This window comes from Akebia trifoliata, chromosome 5 (genome assembly GCF_017979445.1).
Source record: "Akebia trifoliata isolate Shusen 1 chromosome 5, ASM1797944v1, whole genome shotgun sequence".
Lineage (NCBI taxonomy): Eukaryota > Viridiplantae > Streptophyta > Magnoliopsida > Ranunculales > Lardizabalaceae > Akebia > Akebia trifoliata.
The window spans coordinates 20138233-20161544 of NC_141379.1; the positions used below are offsets into that span (position 1 = coordinate 20138233).

The 23312-nt window shown below is 34.4% G+C and overlaps 1 protein-coding gene across 8 annotated transcripts; it reads right to left on the reverse strand.

The window, feature by feature from the left end:
* Positions 1-2565: 2565 nt before the first annotated feature.
* LOC147401614 (D111/G-patch domain-containing protein) lies at positions 2566-20912 on the reverse strand. 8 transcript variants are annotated; one of them, XR_015178616.1, is made up of 6 exons: positions 20772-20912; positions 20627-20680; positions 11735-11857; positions 10361-10559; positions 7367-7429; positions 6950-7245 (listed from the first exon to the last, which is right to left on the reverse strand). XR_015178616.1 is itself a non-coding variant. In XM_086442945.1 (4 exons), the coding sequence occupies exons 1-4, from the start codon at positions 20826-20828 to the stop codon at positions 10425-10427; spliced, it is 369 nt and encodes a 122-aa protein (XP_086299071.1). In that variant the 5' UTR covers positions 20829-20912; the 3' UTR covers positions 10128-10424. The 8 variants fall into 8 exon arrangements, 1 of the variants encoding a protein (XP_086299071.1); XR_015178611.1 differs by lacking the exons at positions 6950-7245; positions 7367-7429 and adding an exon at positions 2566-2860; XR_015178615.1 differs by lacking the exons at positions 6950-7245; positions 7367-7429 and adding an exon at positions 2566-2863.
* Between the last annotated feature and the right edge of the window lie 2400 nt (positions 20913-23312).

Consider the following 23312-nt stretch of genomic DNA (forward strand, 5'->3'; position numbering starts at 1 on the left):
TTTCATATGTACATTTTTAAGAGGAGATGCTGTTGAAATTTTAATAAAATTATAAAATTTTAAATTTCATTTAAAGTAAAATAATTATTTTTATAATTTTTTAATATAAATTTATTTTATATATATAGTGTAATTATATATTTATTAAGGCATTCTAATCATTTTTATTATAATGTTAATATTAGCATTTCTCCTTCAACAATGGTGAAATATAATGATTTAAAATATGTTGATGTACGTATTATATGTTTTTTTTAATGTTAATGTGTATGGGATGTTATGTGGATGTTAGATTATGTATAAGATGTTAAATTATGTTTTATGCATGTATTTGTTTTATCAGAAAATTTTCATATGTCAATTTTTAAGAGGAGATATTATCGAAATTTCTATAAAATTTATAAACTTATAAATTTATTTAAATAAAAATATTTTTTTTAATATAAATATATTTGATATATATATATATATATATATAAGGGGCGGTTCAAGGGCCATATGAGAAAACATATGAAAAAACTTTCGTTTTTCAAAATAAGAGTTAGAGGTTTTGGATTGAGCTGATTTTTTGCAAGGATGGTCACTATGATGAAAAGATCATCCTCACAAAAAATCAGCTCAATCAGAAACTTCTAAATCCATCAAAAGTGATTTACAAATTAGTGATAAAAATTGGTAAAAAATCGACGATCCACATTCTAAATCACTTTTAATGGGGTTAGAAGTTTCAGATTGGGCTGATTTTTTTTTTTTTTTTGGATGATCTTCCCATCATAGAGATCATCCTCACAAAAAATCAGCTCAATCCAAAGTTTCTAACCCATATTTTAAAATTTTATTAAAAACGAAAGATTTTACATATGTTTTCTCATATGGCCCTTGAACCTGACCATATATATATATATATATATATATATATATATATATATATATATATATATATATATATATATAGGTATTCGAATCATTTTTTATGCATTCTGGGTGCATTATCAATATTAAGGGTAGTCTGATCATTTTACCAAAATCCATCAATAAAAAACTGTCAAAGAAGCATCAATTTCTGGCTTATGTAACGAACAAGCTTCTGTTGGATGTGGATTTTCAAGCTCTAGACTTCTACTTCTTCAAGAAGCCAACTTCTAAAGTTTGAACTGACTTTAGTAAAGAACAAACCCTTAGGGACACGCTTCTAATTATTTATATTACAAAATAAAAGGGTGGCCCTCTCTTATTTTATCCCCCACATAAAAGAGAGGTTAAGATTTTTTTTACTTTATTATCATTCATTTTCTCATCCTTTCTAAGAGTACCCTTTAACCTTTAATGCATTCCTCATACTACCCTCTTTCCAAATATAGCCACTACAAATTTAGATATCTCCTTCCCCCTTTTTAATAATACTCAACTTTATTCTTTTTTCCCTTCTTTCTTCCTCTTTTTTCCAAGAATACATTTTTTAACTTTATTATATATCCTATTTTACCCCTCTTAAGCTTAACAAGGATGTTCGTGTAGTAGATAGAGTTGTCAATGGATAGGTATCCAATCAGATAGTATTATATCCGAATTCAAATTCGAATCCAATCGGATATCACTAACCAAGATTCGAATTAGAATTTGAAAAATATATCGGATATCCGATAATATTCGATCCGATAAAAAAAATCTAATTTTATATCATCATCTTCAATCTATAAAAAAACATATCGATTTTCCTATTCTTTTCAACTTCAAAAATTATAATCTTCAACCTATTTCAATCTTAAAATCAAATAAAATGAGATTTTACTTTGAGAAAGAGTATTTACCTAGATGCTCATTGACCGGAGACGATGGCGGTTATGGAACTCGCACGGTCAAAAAACAAGAGTTTTACTTTGAGAGAGAGAGAAAATATCTACTTGAATACTCACCGACTGAAGAAGATAGTGGTTATAAAGCTTGCACAGTCAAAACCCACCCTTACCCTTTCTTGGTTCTTCTTGCGTTTTTGCATTTTTGGTTGGGAAAGAAGATAGATTTGAAAATGAAGTTTTATTGTGTAACACGAACACACACCACCATATGTATTTATATATATAAGTTTTGTTGTGTAACATGAATACATAACATATGTATTTACATCGAAGTGGATATTATCGAATCGGATTTCATAACATCCGAATTTGTATCCAAAACTCATTCCAATCTTAAAATAACATCCAATTTCGAATAATATCCAATTTTTCTAATCGAATTCGAATATCCATTGACAGACCTAGTAGTAGACACTAGCGAACTCTATTACTAACAAAGTTATTGCACATGCAAAAACTGTAGTAGTAATGAAGTTAGGATTCGGTAATTGATCTCAAAATTCAGTTAATTCACACCAAAACAAAACAAAAAAAAACAAAAAAAGGAAAAAGTTTTATAAAAAGATTTGAGGAATACGGGAGTGATGATTTTGATTTTCTTATCAAAATCCATTATCTTCAACCTCCTCGAAAACCCTATCTTGTTATTTGCATCTAAATGTTGCAACAAAAGAAAAACAAAAACAAGAAATATTGAGGGTTAAAGGGAAAAAAAATGTTACCATAGTCTGCAATTAATCATTAAATTGTCAATTAATTCGTTGATTTAATCACTCAATCTGTTATTCGGAGAATTTTCCAAATTTTTAAAAAAATTTAGAGAACAATGGTTATAACGATACCTCATACAAATATAACATCCAAAATGTTTACTGCCTCATTTGTAGATCTTGGAGGGAGGAAGTGCTTCTCTAAAAGACTGGTAACATCTCTAAAAGACTGATAACTGTGAAGGCATTTGCATCCCCAACAATTTATATCAGCCCATCTTCTTCATTCTTCTGCTGTCAAAAAGAAATGCCATCGGTGGTTAAATACAATAGCACCTTTATAGATAGATACATCTGCATATCTGAGTGATACATTCAGGTGCTTGATAACCAACTAAAACCAAAATCGATTATCATGATCATGGATGACTGTCAATGTATCACATTGAGCCTGAAATCCCATATGTTCTGAAAATTTAAGATCTGCATCGAGGTTTTGGAATCCAATGGTGCATGTATATATAGTGATCAAATCCAACCCAATCTCGATCTGCTGTCATCATATTTGATTAGCAACATAGGGAGGTCAGAAAAAGATCCACTCCAATAAAATACTGGTTCTAGATCGAAACCCAAACCCTAGGTTTAGGTACAATTTTATTCAATACCATAACTGGGACCATTTTATGCGATAGTTTTCTGCTCTAAGTAATTTATTAATGCCCAGACTGGAGGCAACCCATTTGACTCACTGATATGGCACCATTTAATGATATTTTAAGGACAACAATAATTTAAGGAGTTGGCTAACGTGCTCCCACCCTTACTACGGCTGTGGATCCACATGTAAGGAATCCTAGTAGTGTTTGTTTGTAGATAAGAAATATGTTAGGTTAGAAATTTTTGTAACCTGATGAATTATGAGATTTAGGATCTTGACTTATATCAGTGTTTGTCGATTTCTTCCGCTTACTCTAGACTCTCATGTAGATGTTAGTCAAATGTTTATTCCGCTGCGTATATTTTCTTTTCATAAGTATTATTATTTGTGAATGTTCTATCAGGTTGTGTGATTGATTATCTCACTCCTCGAGATTCTGACTAATGAATCATAGGGATTCATGTTGGGATTTCGGGGCGTGACACTTCAACTTAAATCCCACTGTGAATACAAAAGAGTCTTTTGAGATCTTCAAGAATCTCAGGATCTTGTGAGCTCCCTAACCCACTCTGGTTTTCACTGCCAAAAGGTCAGGGGAACTAATAAAGTCCTCGAGAACCTCAACCAAATTCCCCAAAGAGTTCTATATCATACATAACACCTCCCTCGTCCAGAGATGAAAGGAAGACCAATGATATCCAGCCAAGCTTTTTCAAACAACCAATCAAAGGGGCTAGGCTTTTTAATTTGAGCATACCAAGTGATGCAGGACAGTAAAGGAAGAAGATGAAAAAATGGGTATTAGGAAATTTGGTTGAGAATTGAGTTAAGGATTTGGGTTAGGATAGGGTAAACCCAAAAGTAAAATAATTTTTTTCGCAAGTACGACGGGATAGATGAAAAGGGTTAAAGGTTAAAGTTTATAGGGTAAGGAAATGATTAGAGGTTAAAGTTTATAGGATAATGATTAAAGGTTAAGTTGAGACTTGTAGGCTTCAAGAATCAAGAATTCTTAAAAAAATGTGGAAAGGTGGATTGAAGAAGATGATTAAAGAAAGAAAAAAAAATGATATTTACCTTGAAATCACCCCAATGATTTCTATAGCACCAACCACATTGAATGCACCAACATTTTAAAAAAAAAACAAAAACATTTGCAATTTTATTTATTCCGGCCATTCTCTGTTAATAAACCCTAATACAATTTATAAATAAAGAAAATCAACAAGAGTCCTAATAAAACTAAAATACTAAATAAAATAACCTAATTTTCGCGACTTTCTCTCTCCTAAATTTTCAACCCTAATAAACTTAAATAAAAGATAAACTAAATGTACAAAACTGCCCCTAAATATTATACGAAGACCATGGACAATAAAACATGAAAATAAACGCAAAAACACAACTAAAAATAGATAAAAAAAAACTAATCAAAAATAATCTCGAACGATAAAACGATAAATCTAGACCCAATTAAGTGAAAATCAAAATAATTACAAATTTTTCATCGGAACCCATGACCGTTGACTTGATTTGCATAGAGTTTATAGATGGAGAATGAATGGAATAAACAAAATTACAAGGAAAAAAAAATGATATTTACCTTGGAATCACCCTCAATGATTTCCATGGCATCAACCTCATTGAATGCACCAACATTCGAAAGAAAGCAGAGACATTTGTAATTCTTTTTATTCCATCAATTCTTGGTTAATAAGCTTTAATACAATTTATAAATAAGGAAAATCAACAAGAGTCCTAATAAAACTAAAATACTAAATAAAATAACCTAATTTTCTCTCCACATTTTTCAACCCTAATAAACTTAAATAAAAGATAAATTGAAGTCACTAAACTACCCCTAAATATTATACTAAGACCATGGGCAATAAAATATGAAAATAAACCCAAAAACATAAAAATGAAGTCCTAAAACAACTCAAATTATAATTAAAAAAAAAATAACTAATATAAAATAATTTCGAACGATAAAACAATAAATCTAGGCTCAATTAAGTAAAAACCTAAATAATTACAAATTTTTCGTCGGAACCCTTGACCGTTGACTTGATCTGCGTAGGGTTTATAAATGGAGAATGAATGCAATAAACAAAATTACAGAAAATAAAATAATATTTACCTTGGAATCACCCCCAATGATTTCCATGGCATCAACATTCAAAAGAAAACAAAGACATCTGTAATTTTGTTTATTCCATTCATTCTCCGTCAATAAATCCTAATACAATCTATAAATAAGAAAAATCAACATGAGTATGAATAAAATAACCTAATTTTCGCAACTCTCTCTTAATTTTTCAACCCTAATAAACTTAAATAAAAAATAAACTGAAGTTACTAAACTGCCCCTAAATATTATACTAAGGCCATGGACCAATAAAACATGAAAATAAGCCCAAAAACATAAAAATGAAATCCTAAACCAACTGACAACTAAAAACAAATAACTAATATAAAATAATCATGAATGATAAAATGATAAATCTAGACCCAATTTAGTGAAAACCTAAATAATTACAAATGTTTCGTCGAAACCGTTGACTTAATTTGTGTTCCCATTACTAAGCCAAAAATAAAATGGATGCATCATGTATACGGATTTGTTTTAGATTTTACAAAAATAAGAGTAATCCCTAGAAAACTCCAAACAAAAACACAAGCAGTTTTCTCAAACAGCTTTAACAAGACCACTGGCACATTTGGTGGCGAAAAGAGAGAAAATACTTCTTGAACATTGTTCCAGATGACATTATCAGATTTTGACGAACACATTACTGCCAAAATCCAACAGCCAAAGACCTTTCCCAGACTAATTCCCCAGGGACCTAAACAATAGATTTTTTTAACCCAACAACCCCCCCCCCCCTTCCGGCTAGCTTCTCCTTTTCTCCAAACTTTACAACCTTTTTTAAATTTGAGATGATAGGGTCATTCTCCTCTAGAATCACACCAGCCAACTCAAACAACCATTGGACACTTCACCTTCAGGGATCAAAAGAGGAGAAACCCACTTTTTGACCAACCAGACAGACAATAGAATGAATCTGCCAAATTCGTTTTTATCGTCAACAACCATCAAGACTCTAATCCAAAACAAACTTCTTCTAGATCAACGAAACCTTGGGACCCTTGGAAGCCTCTAATAGGGTCTAAGAAAGCTAAGAAGCCTCTTCACAACCTAAGCAAATGGGCCATCCCCCTTTCATCCTCTCTTGAAGACCAACAAACTCTTCATGTTCTTTTCCAAGACCTACACCTCAAAGACCCTTAGATCCACCTGAGCTAACACCATGACATATCGTGGTTGATTGAATCGGAATGTTTTGGTTGAGACAATATCAATTTTTCTTTAGGTATTATTTTTTTCTCATACTGTTGAAATATGACTTGAGTTATGTTACAATAACATTTTGAGTGCAAGGAATTTAGTTCTGGGAAAACTACTTTACAAGATAAATTAAAGTTCTTGAATTAAATAATAAAAAGTTAATTGAAACAATGTAAAAAGAGAAAATAGTAACACAAGCCCTCTCGACTCCAACTTATCCGAAAAAATTATGTTTCTTGATTGAGCATCACGGATGTGAGATATCATCCAGGGCTTAAGTAATACAACTTGGCGGTCTAGCACTATTCCTGTCATAAATTTGTATTCTCTGATTGTTAATCTGAAGGTACACCAATATATGAAGTACTTTACAAACGCAGTTTTGGTTTTCCAGATATGGAGAAGAGGAAATAAGCCTTGGATGCCAAAATACTTAAAACACTCGATGAATCAATTTTGTCGAATTCTTTAAAATATATATATATATGGTTACAATATTGAGAGCATCGAGCCCTACAGTTGCAATGGTATGATTATACAATACTACATTTTTAAGGTCTTAATAGTTAAGTTTTATTACATTCCTATGAGCAGATAGGAATGAAATAAAGGAACAAACTTATCATCACAACTATGACTTCTTTTAGGACTTGTAGAAAAACAGAACTGCAAAATGAAACAGAACAAGGACCAAACATAACATTCCCATAAGAATCCAATTAAATTCAATTATACAAGTTTGAAATAGGAGGTATACAGGAAACTAAATAAGTGGTGTATGTAGTACCATTCATCACATAAACACTAAATCCAATCACTATCAGCATAATATTTCCATGGCCACCTGGACCTTCAAATTCAGCACATAAAAGCTGAGTGTAAGGGCTTCAAATCAAGTATAATTTAACCAGCTCAAGAGCCATTATATTCAGTGAATATTACTTAACCGACCCTAATATCGGGTTTTCTTGCTAAATGCCCTCCCTAAATTTTGCGGTTAACTTAATAATCCAGTTATTGAAATTTTTCAACCAAATTCCCTCTCAGCTTATAAAAAGATTAAAGTACTCAAAATAACTTTTCTCACCTCTATTGCCTTGAATTTTCCAACAACTATTACTATTCATTCCGACGATTTATAATGTGAACAACTGCATACTAAACCTTTTTAAGATTTAGGCATAACTTTTTATGTAGGTATTCATTATAATTATATATGCATTTTGGGTATCTCATAAAGATCTATCCAGCGGCAAATTCGACACTTTCAAAAGCAGTAATTCATTGTTTTATTTTGTTTAAAATCGGCAAATTCCTTCTTTTGGAGGTGATGAATTCACCACTGGATAGACCTTCGTAAGATACCCAATACCCAAAGTGCATAAATAGTAATAACCAAACAGATGTCTGGATAAAAAATTACACTCTAATTAAGATTAGGGTTTGATTTCACCACTTTTAAATGACCAAAAGAAGGAATAAATAAATTTAAAAAAAATCTGCCCCTAGGTATTGAAGAAAGAACGAATTCACAACTTTTTTCGTTTAAGAGTAACAAACTCACCACATTTGAATGTGACGAATTCGTCATTAGGTAAAAATTTACGAAATACCCAAAATGCATAGATAATAATAGCGAAAAGGATATCCGTATTAAAAGTTATGCTCAAATTAAGATTAGGAAAAGCATCGAATTCGCTACTTTCTTTTAATGTCAAGTGGCAAATTTATTTTTATTTTTTTGTTAAGTGACGGATAAGGGGAAATCCCACCTTAATCTCAAGTAGAGCATAACTTTTGATCAAGGTGTTCGTTTCTTTAATATTACGTATACATTTTGGATATTTCATGAAGATCTATCGAATGACGAATTTGTTAGTCTCAAAAGTTAAAAAAATAAATAAATAAATAAAAATACACTTTGGATAAGATTGAGTTTGGATTTTACCATTTTTAAGCCAAAAGTGAGAGATTAGTGAATTTGCCGCTTGACATTGAAGAAAGTAACGTGTTTTCCATTCTTGAAAAGCAGTGAAATCACTACTTTCTTCAATAATAAGTGGTGAATTCGCAGCTTTCTTTTCTTTTGTTTTATTTTCTTTTCTTTTCTTCTTTTTTGTTTAAAAGGGTCGAATTCATTGCTTTTTTATTGAAAGTATTAAAATCGAATCCTTATCTTTTACTTGAATAACTTTTGAACCGGACATCATAGTCATAGCAATGAATATGCTACTTTTGAAAATGACAACTTCTCCATTGGATAGATCATCTTGAAATACCCAAAATGCAAATTTAATAATAGCGGAACGGACACCCAGGTCAAAATTATGTCTAAATCTTCAAAATAATGACAATCCCGGCCTCCTTTTGTCATTCTTGTCATTCACCATCAAGAACCGTCACAATGTATTGAGTAATTTTCCCTTATATTAAATCTATGGAGACAATAGCCAAGTCCGTGTAAAATATGCAGAAGTAATTAGGCATCTAAATAGCTGAACCGGGCTTCAACTATATATTCTTAAATAAATCCAATAAAAAGAAAAAAAAAAAGAACCATTATTGAAGTAGATGCAATAGATAAGCATGCTCCCTTGTCCTAGACTACATACCCATGTAGAATGCACTAAAGCGATGTACCAAGTCTTTTACATAACTGGGATTAGTTGATTACTAACAAAAAGGGGGCTCAGTGGGTAAATTTCATGTGATACAGATTGATAGTAGTAGTAGACTAGATCAATCATTATGAAATAGAAAGCAGTACAGCACCTATACAATTACAATTACTAATAATCAGAGAAACAACAAGAAAATTATAAGATACAACACATAAATTTAATAAACAAATGATGAAAAAACAAAAATCAACGGCACAGAACCATCACTCCTACAGTTTACTGCACAATATTCATCGATAAATTTGTGACGGAATACCCCATGAACAAAACCCATTAAGACAAATAAGTGGCAGAAAGGGACAACAACATGTTAAATCTTGAAAATAATGACTATAAAACAACAAGAACCGCTACAAACTTTATCAATGAAATGAGGAACATAGAAAATTATGATTCACGAAAATCAGAAAGAATCAATCATCTTTAGTGGAAAACTGATGAAGAAATGGAGGAGAACAATATGGGTGAGAGGAGCAGTGAAGAGAAATCTGAAGATTTGACGGGAATCCCCTTTCCCACTTTTGCTGGATGCATAGTGAAAAGGATGGGGTACGGGAATCTGAGGGATTAAATCGTGAACGTTCTCAAGAAATTGGAAAATTTTGTCACTAGGTTAGATGTGACAAATTTCTTAGATTTGGGTATCAGTCCCAATAAGGTATTTATGCAAACAAACTAGTCCATATGCAATCACTTCAATTCCAAGTTTTGAAAACCCACCTTATTGACTACAAATTTCACCAAATTAATTCATTCTCAACAGCAAAGCTTTAAAATGTTCTAACATTGTCCTGACCAAATCAGTCTCCAAAGCAACCAATTTAATCCCAACATAGCAACCAATAAGAGAACATAATAACAAGGCAATAACCAGGTCAACCTACGAAAACATAGTACTTATCTGCATAACAAATGTGGGAAAGAAGCCTTGGAAATTTTTCACATAAGACACAAGATACAAAGGCGGAAATAGAATACACAAACCAATATCGTAAAGATGAAGTCAAATACCTTTCAAAACCCTTGCAAAACATAGAAACTGATACAGAAGGGTTGTGCGTGAGGTGATGATGGGCATGGAAACTGTAAAGATCAAATACCTTTCAAAATCCTCGCACAACGTAGATACTAAATGGTTGTGTATGAGGTGATGGACTTGGAACTTCAAACATTATCTGGCCAAAACTCCATGCGGAAGGCTCGTTCAAACTCCTTCTCTTGCAAGAGTTGTTCTTTCTCCTGCATTTTCCTCGCCCTTTTGGACTTGGTCTTGCCTTTCCTTTTTAGTTCAGAATGCTCCTGATGTAGATAAATAAATTAAGCGTTCACTAAAAGGTACACATTCAACACTTTTTAACTAAATAAAAAAACACTTCTGTTGTGGCCTTATATTTGTTTGTGATTTGGTTCATGAATGTTATTTAATGTACGACTTATAGGATTCAGTGATTCATTAATGTAGAAATATGGGATTTGATAATAATGTCTTAATGTTATGATTTATATTTTTTTCAATAGTGTGTTATTATGAACAAAATATATGTTGAACTTTTTAGCGTCATAACATATATAACTATGTGTTAAAACATGTTATCATATTCATGCATAGATATTCAACAGTGTTTTTTTGCTCAAAAATGTATTGAAGACTTAGAATAAATGTCTAATGTATTATATATACAAACACATTTTTCTTAATTTTTAATATCTTTTTTATGCTTTATATTTTTTCCCCGTTTCTTTCTCCTTTTTTTTCCTTTTCTTCCCTTTTTCTTAAGTTTTCCCTTGCCATTTTAAACATGTACTCCAACTTTGTTACTATGGAAACACCCCTAGCAAGGACAGTTAAAGAATAAAAAAGCAGTTCAAACCACCAAACCGCTCACACCCAAGGAAATGAGAATTAGTGGACCCATCATTTCAATTTTCCCACTAACACTTACACTAAAATTTGATCCTCACTTGTACTAAAATTTCAAGGTTCCTACTAACACTTATACTAAAATTCGATCCTCACACACATGATCAACAATAGCAGCTAGACACAGTTTCTGAGACAGCTATATTTTCATTTTCAGGTCTCTAAAAAATTGTGATAGATTAGATGGTCAATAAAACATAATCAGATAAATTTGTAGCACACACGTGATCAACAATAGCAGCTAGACACAAAGTTTCTGAAACTGTTAGCTGTATTTTCATTTTCAGATCTCTAAAAGAATGTGATAGATTAGATGGTCAGTAAAACATAGTCAGATAAATTTTTAGCACACAGCTGTCATAGGTGGTACCCCTCAAATGTGACAGTTCGCCACCCTTGCATATGAACCAGCTGGTTTAGGATTCCTTTGATATACCATAGTTATAGTTTAAAGGTCAGATATCTTAGAAAATTCTAAAATAAATGCTACATTTGCTTCACAAAACCTTCAAAGAAATGTGTTGAAGCTGCTTATGCGACCAATCAAACTCACATTCTCATTTTCCCCAGTAAATGCTGAATATTCAGGGGGCTGCAGCCTTGTCTTCTTTATTTTCTCAGCGCCTAGACCACGCTTGTCGTTCTTCACATGCGCTAGTAATGGCTCCAACCTTCCCTGTCCCCCCATCAGAAACTTTGTTTAGTCTTCCAAATTGAAGTAAAAGCAATACAAAGAGTATCATGGTTAATGCCTTTTATCAACCAATTTTCAGTCAATCTACATATTCAGATTAGAAATAACAATTTTAACGAATCGCAAATAAATTAAGAGAAACTGAAATACAGAGATGATAAAGATGATCTAAAGGCCAGCCAGCTTAGTTGGTAAAGGCCATGGGTGATGTACCGTAGACCTGGGTTAAGTTCTCACCATCATCGAGTTACTGATCTAATTAAAAACAGGTTTATGAATAAAAATAAATTAATTAATTAAAACTGAAAGATACATTTCCATGCAAAGGAGCAATAGGATTATCTTTCTACTGATGTAGAAAAAGCACAATCAACATGGGGAACAAAGAGGACATAGGTTCGGTAATGCAAGGGTTCCAACGAAAAATTTGTAATTATTTAGATTTTCACTTAATTGGAGGTAAGGAAAACAAACGATTAAGGGAACACAGAACATCAATAGGATATTAATATTGTAAAATTTGAGATGGCATGTGATTTAATAGATATGCAACAATTAAAAGAGCATCAAACCAAAAAAAATTTAGGAATTGCAAATGAAAGAGAACGAGGAATCTCTAACAAGTGACGATTTTTTCTCTCCTCTACTCCATTTTGTTGAGGAATATCTACACAAGTGGTTTGAAGGATAATGCCATGATCATCAAAATAAGAAGCAAGGTGACCATCAATGTATTCTCCACCATTATCAACTCTAAGAATTTTTATTCAAGCATCAAATTGGGTTTCAATCATTTTGTGGAAGGATTTAAAAATAAAACACACATCACTTTTGGCCTTAAGTGAGTAAACTCATGTAACACGAGACAAATCATCCATAAAAGTAACAAAATATCAAAAACCACAAGAGGAAACAACAAGGGAGGGTCCCCACACGTTAGAATGAACAAGATCAAAAAAAGAAGTGTTTTTACAACCCCTAGAATGATAAGAAGTTCTAGTATGTTTGGAATATTCACAAACTTCACACTTAAGAATAGAAACAACAATTGAATGAAAAAACTGAGGAAACATTCAATTTAACAAGAAAATAGGCGGATGGCCCAGATGACGAGGCCACAATAACAACTCCTTATAGCTACCACTCCCAACTACAAATGGTATATGTTGGACCGGCGAAGCGACATGATGGAAGATCCAGTAAGTAAAGTTCCCCCTCCTCATGGCCCGAACCAATTGTCTTCCTCGTCGCCAAGTCTTGAAAAACACAATGAGATCAAAAGAAAGTGACACTACAATTCAAAGACTTGGTGATGTGACTAATAGCAAAAGATTTAAAGTAAAGTTGGGCACATGAATAACAGAAGTTAATGGCAGACAGAGATATTACCCTTTCTAATGATGGGAAAGTAAGATCTATCAGCAATTTTTACCTTATCTTTACCAAAACAAATATTATAAGACGAGAAAAATGAGGACCTACCAATCATATGATCGTAGGTTCCTGAATCAATAATCCAAGAGCAACTAGGAGTGGAAATAGAGGCACTGAGGCCTGAAGCAGATGAAGCAGATCTCTCTGAGCTAAAAAATGAGGACCTACCAATCATACCTTTTGCCACATCTTTGAGACATGGAAGATAAAGCGGATCTCTCTGGAATAGAATATTGTTGCATAACACTGCGACATCGCTTCTCACGTTGTAGATAGGCATACACAAAAGAGGTTCTTTGCCAAAAATTTGAACCCGTACTTGCTCTAAATCAAAATTCAGAGTAGCAAGGAATTCAAACACCTTATTTTACTCAACCAACTTCTTATATGTAATAGCATCCTCTGAACATTTAGCTTGAAAAGTCTGATAGTAATCTAACTCTTCCCGCAAACGACGAAGAGTAGAATAATACGCGGACAGGGGCTTGTCCCCATGTCTCATCTACCAGATACTTTGTTGCAACTCATACACACGAGCAAAATTCCCAAACTTCAGAATATATTGTATTCATTGTATCCCATATCTGTTTGGCAATAGATAAGAACAAATATTGATTACCAATATCTAGTTGCATAGAATGAAGAAGCCAAAACATCACAATGGCATTCTCTTGATCCCATTTACCATACATAGGGTTAGAAAGGCTAGGGGGCAGTAATTGCACCAATCGAGCATCCGGCCTTTCTTTTTGATTTAACATAAAGCATAAGAGATTGAGATCAAGAAAGAAAATTCTCTCCATTAAACTTCACAGCAATAATTTGAAGGTTGGGAACTTCATTCTAAGAAACACCAATGCTCACTTCAGCATTCAATTGAACATTAGAGGATTGAGTAACCTCAGACATTGAAACAAAACACTTGCTCTGCACAAATTAGGCCTTATAACTTCACTTAGATCACCATTCAGAAAGGCATTCTTCACATTGAGTTGATGAAATGAGCATAAGTGACATGCAGCTAAAGATATTAGGAGACGAATAATAGAGAGTTTGGCTACAAGAGCAAATGTAGCACTAGCACCAAAATCTTTTCCTAGAGTTTGCGAAAACCCCTTAGCAACGAGGTGCCATGTATCCATCAACAATGCCATCCGCAAGATATTTAGCAGTAAAAATTCATTTACAACCAACAGTCCACTCCCGGAAGAGAAGGGGAACAAGCTCCCAAGTATGATTTTTTTGCAAAACATCCATCTCAGCAATCATGGCCCCAGTCCACTAAGGATCTCACAAAGCCTCTAATACGTACCGAGGAACTCAAATAGAATCAATGGTAGCAAGATAGGCTTGATAAAGAGAGAATCCCTAATAATAAACAAACTGGACAATAAAATGATCGGTAACACACCTCTGCTTACCTTTGCGAAGTGCAATAGGCAAATAAAAATCAAAAATAGAAAGAATAAGAGTAAGAATAGAAGATGGTACCTGAGTCCAAGGAATAGGTTGACAAGGATGGAAAGGGGCGAAGGCGACAAGAGTCAACCTTAAGAGACGACGAAGATAAAGATGGAGAGAAAAACGGAACGGGTAACACTATAGGAGAGGGGTCCTACAAAGGAAAAAAATCTTTCAAAAAACATGTAGCACGAAAGTAGGGAACATTTTTAAAAAATGTGACATTCAAATAATGAATTACAAGATGAGAAAGGGGGTCATAACAACGATACCCTTTCAACATAGACGAGTAATCCAAAAAAACATATCGAATGACTTTGTTGTCTAATTTTGTGCGATGAGGGGTCCTGTTTTGAACGAAACAAGTACACCCAAAGACTGTAAATGTAATGGGAAAGAGAATGCTATCAGGTCGAAAAACATGAAGAGACACACGTCCTCCTATGGTGTGACTTGGAACAGGATTAAGGAGAAAAACAGCAAAAAGAACTGCCATATTCCAATATAACTTGGGAACATGCATCTCTCGAAGAAGACAATGGACAATATTCATGAAGTAACGATTCTTGCATTCCACCACCCTATTCTACTTAGGAATATAAAAACAAATCAACTGATGAAGCATACCATGCTCAAGAAGATGGGACCGAATACTATCAGAAATATATTCCCCTCCCCCCCATTATTAGACCTAAGAGGTTTAACAGTGATGTTATTACTGAGTCTAAATCATTTTTAGAAAATTAATAAGAATAAGAAGCACTTCAGCACGAAAATGCATCAAATAAACCCAAGTACAATAAAAATAGTAATCAATAAATGTAACATAATATCTATAACCATTAAAAGTAGTAATAGGAGAAGGCCTCACATCAGAATGAACTAAATCAAATATTGCATTAAACCAATGCATGCGAAGAATATAAGAAGTACGTGTGTTTAAAAAACTCATACACAGAACACTAAAATTTGTGTTCAGTATAAGAAGTTTTTAAAGTAGGAAATAAATAACATAAGTGCTGAAAATTAGTATGTCCTAAGGGAATATGTCATAAATCTAAAAAATGAAATGAAAAAATATGACTCCCAGAGGATGGAAGCATAGAAACTTGAACAGTAATGGGTTGGGATCCAATAAATATAGCCCATCCTTCTCATACCCCTCATCAAAAATCCTCCTTGAAGTCGGGACCTGAAAAATATAATGAGTGAAAAAAAAGCGGTTACTGAGCAATTTAGGGATTTGGTAATACTACTCACAAACAAAAGGTTAAGAGATAAGTGAGGAACATGGAGCATAGAGTCAAGGAAAAAAATCAGAGGATAAGGGAATTATACCCTTTTTGTGGATAGGTGTAAGAAACTCATCAGCAAGACAAACCTCCCTATGAGTAGTAGGAAAAGTAGAAGTAAAATGGCTACACGTATCGATCATGTGATTAGAGACACAACAATCAATTACCCATGTTTGGGGAGCAGAACCTAGCGGAGTGACATGAAATTTAGAAAATGTACTTGAAGGTGCGGTAACTGATGCCACAATCGAAGATGAGTGAGTATGAGCATGAATTTGATCACGTAAAATAGTGGCAATCTGAGTTTGGAGCTGTTGAAAATCAATAGTGCCAAGGGAAATAGGAGGATCAGTGTGAGGATTTGATAATGACACCACAGTGGCAGCACGGAGGCCAAAATGTCACAAAGTAGTGGCGGTAGATCATAACAAATGGGGATAGAATTAAAAACATCGAAACTTCTCATGGTCAATCTTCCCATAATGGTTGCAAGTAAGGCCACTCCTACCACGACCACGATTCCCAAAGCCCGAGGTACGAGAGTCAAAAAAAACTCGAATTAGCTAACTAAAGTAGAAAGAATACCAGGTGCCTATGCCTAAGCCTGAGAATGAACTATATGACGTCGATATTCCTCACTATCAATGGTCGCAAATATCTCAAATAAAAGAGGTAAAGGAGTAGTGTTAAAAATATGGGTCCGAAATGCCTCAAACTCAAGACGTAAACCCATGAGAAACTGGTATGTCTGATGTCGAGCAATCCTCCTAACCACAAATCCGACTGCTTCTACGGATAACTCAACCATAGACTCATAATAAGAGCTCCTCCCAACGGGACCGAAGAAACACGAAATAATCAACTACACTATGTGTTGCTTGGGTAGTCTGGAAACTATCTCAATAAAGTTCATAAATCCTCGAGTCATTCCTAGCGTGCGCATATGTCTAAGTGAGGATTGACCACAAAGATGGAACCGTTTTGTGATACATAAACATGGTATAAATTCGTTGCTACATAGAATTAAATAACCATATAAGAATAGTGCAATTGTCAATCTCTCATTATTCAAATTTGGGATCAGTGAGGAGTGACTTAGTAACGATGCCCAAAAGTTATCCAAATTTACCTCTACTACCCAAATAATGTCGCACAGATCGGGACCAAGACTAAAAATTCTGAAAATCTAATAGGGCACTGGTAATACATTGGGCTAAGGAATTTGCCCCAAGAGTAGTGTTTGAATTTTTGGTCTCTTGATTCATCGTCATCGCTTACTACAAACAAAGAAGAAAAAAAAAAAACTTTGGATCAAAGGGAGATCTCCCGTAGTCTCTACCCAAGGTGGAAAGAACCACGAGGTAAAAGGGGCAGTCCTCTAGACCAGAGAATCCAAAAGAAAGGTTTCTGATAGAGCAGCAACACTTCCGCAAGTCACAAAACAGCCACTAAACAGGTCGCAGTCCCCCAAACAGTCACCAGTGGCAGACGCAGGCCCCAAACAGCCTTCTCTTGCAGTCATGGGTCACCAAACAGCCACAGACCCAGATAGCAGGCCCTCTCTTGCAATCGTGGGTCACCAAACAACCACAAACACTGATCGTAGGTCACCAAAGTGCCTTTTCTTGCAGTCGTAGGTCACCAACCATCCACAAACACAGATCACAAGCCCCCTCTCTTGCAGTCATGGGTCACCAAACAGCCACAAACACTGATCGTAGGTCACCAAAACAGCAATAGCTGCTGTCGCAAGTCACCACACAGCTACCAAGCAGGTCGCAGGCCCCGAAACATAGTTCACAAGTCCCCAAGACAGCAGTAGCTGCTGTCGCAGGACACCACACAGCACTTTGCTGCTGTCGCAGGCCCCTAAATAGCCACAAAAAGCAAATCGCAGAACACAAAAAAACTTACCTTGCAATCGTAGGCCACCCAAGCAGATTTAGCTGCTGTCACAGGCCACAAATCAATCCAATACTGACAAAGGCAAAAAACCCTGACATAGGCAGAGACATAGCGTAAAAAATCTATCGCAGCACATGATCAATCCTTATCGCAACTCGCGATTAAGGAATCATGAATCAATCACAGAAAAAGAACCACCGAAAGGGAGACCTTCTACGAAGCTCTCGCTAGGTTATTAGGTCTTCAAGCTCTATGAGGGTTGCTGAGGAAAGAAGAGAAAGGAGTATAGAGGAGAGAAGATGCTTTAAGATCCCAAGAGTCGAAGAGGAAAAACCAAAGGGAGGGGTTGATGGGTCCTCTACGGCTCTAATACCAAGAAGAATTATGAAAAAGTAATTGTCAAGTCTCATAATGAGGACTTAACAGATATATATATTAACAAAAGAGTGAATGGACGTAAACACCCTTACATAGAAATAATAGAATAGAAAAAAACATAAAAACATTATTTCCAATACTCACGACCTTCTAATGAGGTTTGGAAAAATGCAAAGGGGAGACAAAGGAAGGTAATCCTTAATAAACTCCTAGACTAGGACTCCAGGAGGTTCAATAGCTCATCCAATTCTAAATGGGGACTTAGGTGGCGACGTCTTCCACTTCCTTCATGCTAAGGAGATGATGTTTTCTCCTTTTTTCTGAGTAGAGGCACTAAATTCCTTACCCAAGTTTAGAGCAATGTCAAGCCTAACACACCACACATCAATATGATGTAAGACCATAAAATGCAAGAATCATCATATTGCAACTACAGAATCCCCACTTCAGATGATAACAGTGATGCAGTTTGTGTTCATCTCTTGCAATTTTCTTAACTGAAACCAGAGATACTAAGTTGAACCCCAAAAGAAGATGATGGATAAATATGGTTTACTAGACTTTCACAATACTATAACAATCAGATTGTCGCTAACGTCTACAACCAGATTCCACTAACATCTAAAGCATAAACAATTTTGTTCCTATGGCCCCAAATGAAAATCCAAATTGATTAATGGTTTGTGGAAAGCACTTTGTAAACCTTCAATCTCTGTCATTTCCATTCAATTCAATATGGCCCACCAATACAAAAGTCGCGAGCTTTATTTCTCATAAACTGAGTAAACTTCTAATAGTAGGAAATAAGAACTACAATTGAGCACATTTTGGGATTTTGGTACAAGATACTCTATTATAAAGGTACATCATTCTTTATTAGTTTTTTATTAAGGTGGTTTAAATGCTCCAAAACACAAAAGACAAGAAAAAGAGTCCTTCAAGCACCCCAAGCAATCAAGCATGTCTTTGGTCCGTGTCGTCCAACTCAATATTAACGAGGAAGGATAATATCTCAAAATGGTATTACTTTCATGGGTCTAGCCATTCTCAACAAGAACGCTTTGCTTACACACCTATTCACATTGAAAATTACCCATCAAAACACTGATGAACCCATCCTGTCACCATAATATGTGTGCAACTGTTGATCGAAGAACCATGTCCTACCTACCTATTGCTATGGAGAAAAACTAATCTCAAACAATGTCTTCATTCTATTTCAACTTTTAAAAACAAAACTAAGTTGCGTAGCGGCAGTGCTCACACTGTATTTATGGTGCTAATGTCGTCCTCATGACGCTCAAGCCCCCTTAACAACGCTTGTGATATCACAAAGAACATGCCATCTTCACAACACCCACATCGTCCTCACAACACCCAAATTATTCTCTATGTACATGTCGTCCTTACAACACGACGTCCTTCTGGCACTCATGGTATGATCTCACATTACTTGTACTATTCTCATGGCACTTGGGTTGTCCTCACGACATTCATGTCATCCTCATGGCACTCTTGTTTCCTTCACAATTCTTACGTCCCTCTTGTCATCTATACAATGCTCATCTATCATTGCAATGCTCTCATAGTCCTCGTGACGTTCATGTCATCCTCATGCCCATAATCACCAACTCAGGTTCAGGAATAAGTTGGAAAGAGGAAAATTGGAAAAGTTTGATAAAATTGAGAATTGAGAAAAATCAAAAAATCAAAAAAAAAAAAATTGGAAAAATCCAGATAGGATTAGAATTGTAATCTTTGTTACTAGGTGGTGTTCTCATATTATATCTTCACATCCCATATTACACTATAATAATCAATCACAAAACCTCATATTGATATCATTCATGCATTCACACTAACAGGTACACAATATATTCAAGGTTTATATTGATCAAATTAAAAAACAGAGATGACTCATGTGAGTAATCCAGGTCTCCAATGAGACGAAACAATACTCCAAACCTTTTAACTATAATAAACTCAAAAGAACTCAATAGTATACAGCGACCTTATGGAGAAAGGTATGCATTATCTGTGATCTATCTGATTGTAAGACACAAAACTTGAAAACCATAAGTTCTAAAGCCCTATAATTAGCATGACCAAAGAGAACCCAATTGCAAATGTGACAACCTCAGTTTCGATCCACCGACCCATGAAGACATCTTGGAAATCCAATTCAAACAAACACGTACAATTTAAAAGAGAAATAGTGAACAATACAGTGAAGATAAACAAATATAATAGAAAGAGAGAGAATCGGGGGCAAACAAACCTGCTCAGCCGCACCCAGACCGGTGCCTTCTGTCCATCCGGCCCTTTTCAAAAGCTGCAAAGGGAACCCTAGATGATGAGAAGAATGATTTAACGAAGCTAAAATGCATAAAACACTAAACTTCAGAAGGATGAGAAAAACAGACCTGAAACCCTATGTTGGACGAATCAATGGCGGATGAATTCGAACCCAAGTCGTCCATCACGGTTTCGTTATCGATGACGATGCTAGTTGAAACGTGTCGGATATCCGCTATTTAATTATTTAGACTGGTGTGTACGTTTGGCTTTGCCCCGTTACGAGCTATGTGAATAGTAAAATACAACATTTATTTTAAATTGTTACGTACCTAGATTATAGAAATATGGAGCACAATAATATACTACATAGTTGTATTATTAGGATCTAGGTTAAAAATTTTATTAAATTTGGATTAAAGTAAATTTAGAATAAAATAAAAAAATATGGAGTACAATAATAAGATAGGTAACATATAATTGTATTATTAATTGATTAGAGATTTTATTAGATTTGAATTAGGGTAAATTTAGAACAAATCAGATTTGGATCATGATGAATTTAGAATGAAATCAGATTAGTTAGATTAGGGTTTTTATCCTTTATCTATAAATACTAGGGGTGCAACTTAATTCAATTCAAATCGAGAACTGAATCAAACCGTAGAATTTAGATTGGTTTGGTTCGATTTAGACTCATATTGATTTGGTTTCGGGTCTGAAAAAATGAAGAAGCGATGAATTCAATTCGATTCTCGGTTCAGACAATATAAAAAATCAAACCAATTCTTATTTAAGATAAAATATTAAATATATATATTTGATTTTTAATTTTTTACAAAAAACCAAAACTAATCAACCACGAAACCCAACCCTAACTCTCGGTATTTTGATTCTTTGTTCCCTCTACTCTCTCTCTCTCTCTATCTCTTATCTCTTGCAGTTGCAGTGAACTTGTGGTTGCGGGCTTAACTCTGGCGGTCGTCCCTCCCTCCCCCCATTTCTCTCTCTCTCTCTTGCCATTGTGTGAGACAGTGTGACACGACTGTAGGCTGCATCTCAACTCTAGCGACCAGAAGTGGATCGGTCTCTCTCATCTTGAGGTACGACTATCTCTCTCTCTCTCCATTACTTTGACCCGCAATGATACACTAAATCATGTTCTCATGAAGATAAATTAGATCTTGGATTTGATTTTAATTTTAAAGCATCAGAGATCTTGGATTGTTATTCCAAGGAATAAATCAGACCATATATACATATGTATATATATGGTTTGATTTATTTCATATATATATATCGGTCAGGATCAAGGGACATATGAAAAAACATATGTAAAAACAATGTAACATTAATAAATTTTCAAAATATGGGTTAGAAGGTTCGGATTGAGCTGATTTTTTGTGAGGTGATCTCTATGATGGGAAGATCATTCAGAGAAAAAAAAAAGTCCAATATGAAACTTCTAACCCCATTAAAAGTAATTTAGAATGTGGACCATCGATTTTTTGTCAATTTTTGTCAATAATTTGTGTAAATCACTTTTGATGGATTTAGAAGTTTCAGATTGAGCTAATTTTTTATGAAGATGATCTTCTCATCATAGTGACCATCCTTGCAAAAAATTAGCTTAATCCAAAACCTCTAACCCATATTTTGAAAAACCATTTTTTTTACATATGTCCCTTGAACTGCCCCCATATATATATATATATATGGATATCTCTACGGTGAGTAGATCATCCTCACCGAAAATCAGCCCATTCCAAAACTTCTAACCCATGTTTACCAGTTGAAAAATCGTGGACCGTCCATTTTTTGTAAACTATTTTTGATGGGGTTAGAAGTTTTGGAATGGGCTGATTTTTGGTGATGATGATCTTCTCACCATAGAGATCATCCTCACCAAAAATCAGTCCATTCCAAAACCTCTAACTCATGTTTTGCCAAAAATTTTGCTAAAAAGTTTGCCATTGAACGCCCCCCCCCCTATATATATATGGGGGGCGTTCAAGGGCCAACTTTTTAGCAAACTTTTTGGCAAAACATTTTTCAAAACATGGGTTAGAGGTTTTGGAATGGGCTGATTTTTGGTGAGGATGATCTCTACGGTGAGGAGATCATCATCACCAAAAATCAGCCCATTCCAAAACTTCTAACCACATAAAAAACAGTTTACAAAAAATGGACGGTCCACGAGTTTTCAGCTTGTAAACATGAGTTAGAAGTTTTGGAATGGGCTGATTTTGGTGAGGATGATCTCCTCACCATAGAGATCATCCTCACCAAAAATCAGCCCATTTCAAAATCTCTAACCCATGTTTTGAAAAATGTTTTGCCAAAAAGTTTGCTAAAAAGTTTGCCATTGAACGCTACCCTATATATATATATATATATATGAGAAATATTCAGCACCCAACCATTTGCCCAACTATTTTTGTCTTACATGGGTTATAAGTTTTGGAATGGGCTGAGTTTTAGTGAGGATGATCTCTATGGTGAGGAGATCATCCTCACCAAAAATCAGCCCATTCTAAAACTTCTAACCCCGTCACAAATGATTTACAAAAAATGGACGGTCCACAATTTTTCAACTTGTAAACATGGGGTTAGAAGTTTTGGAATGGGCTGATTTTTGATGAGGATGATCTCCTCACCATAGAGATCAT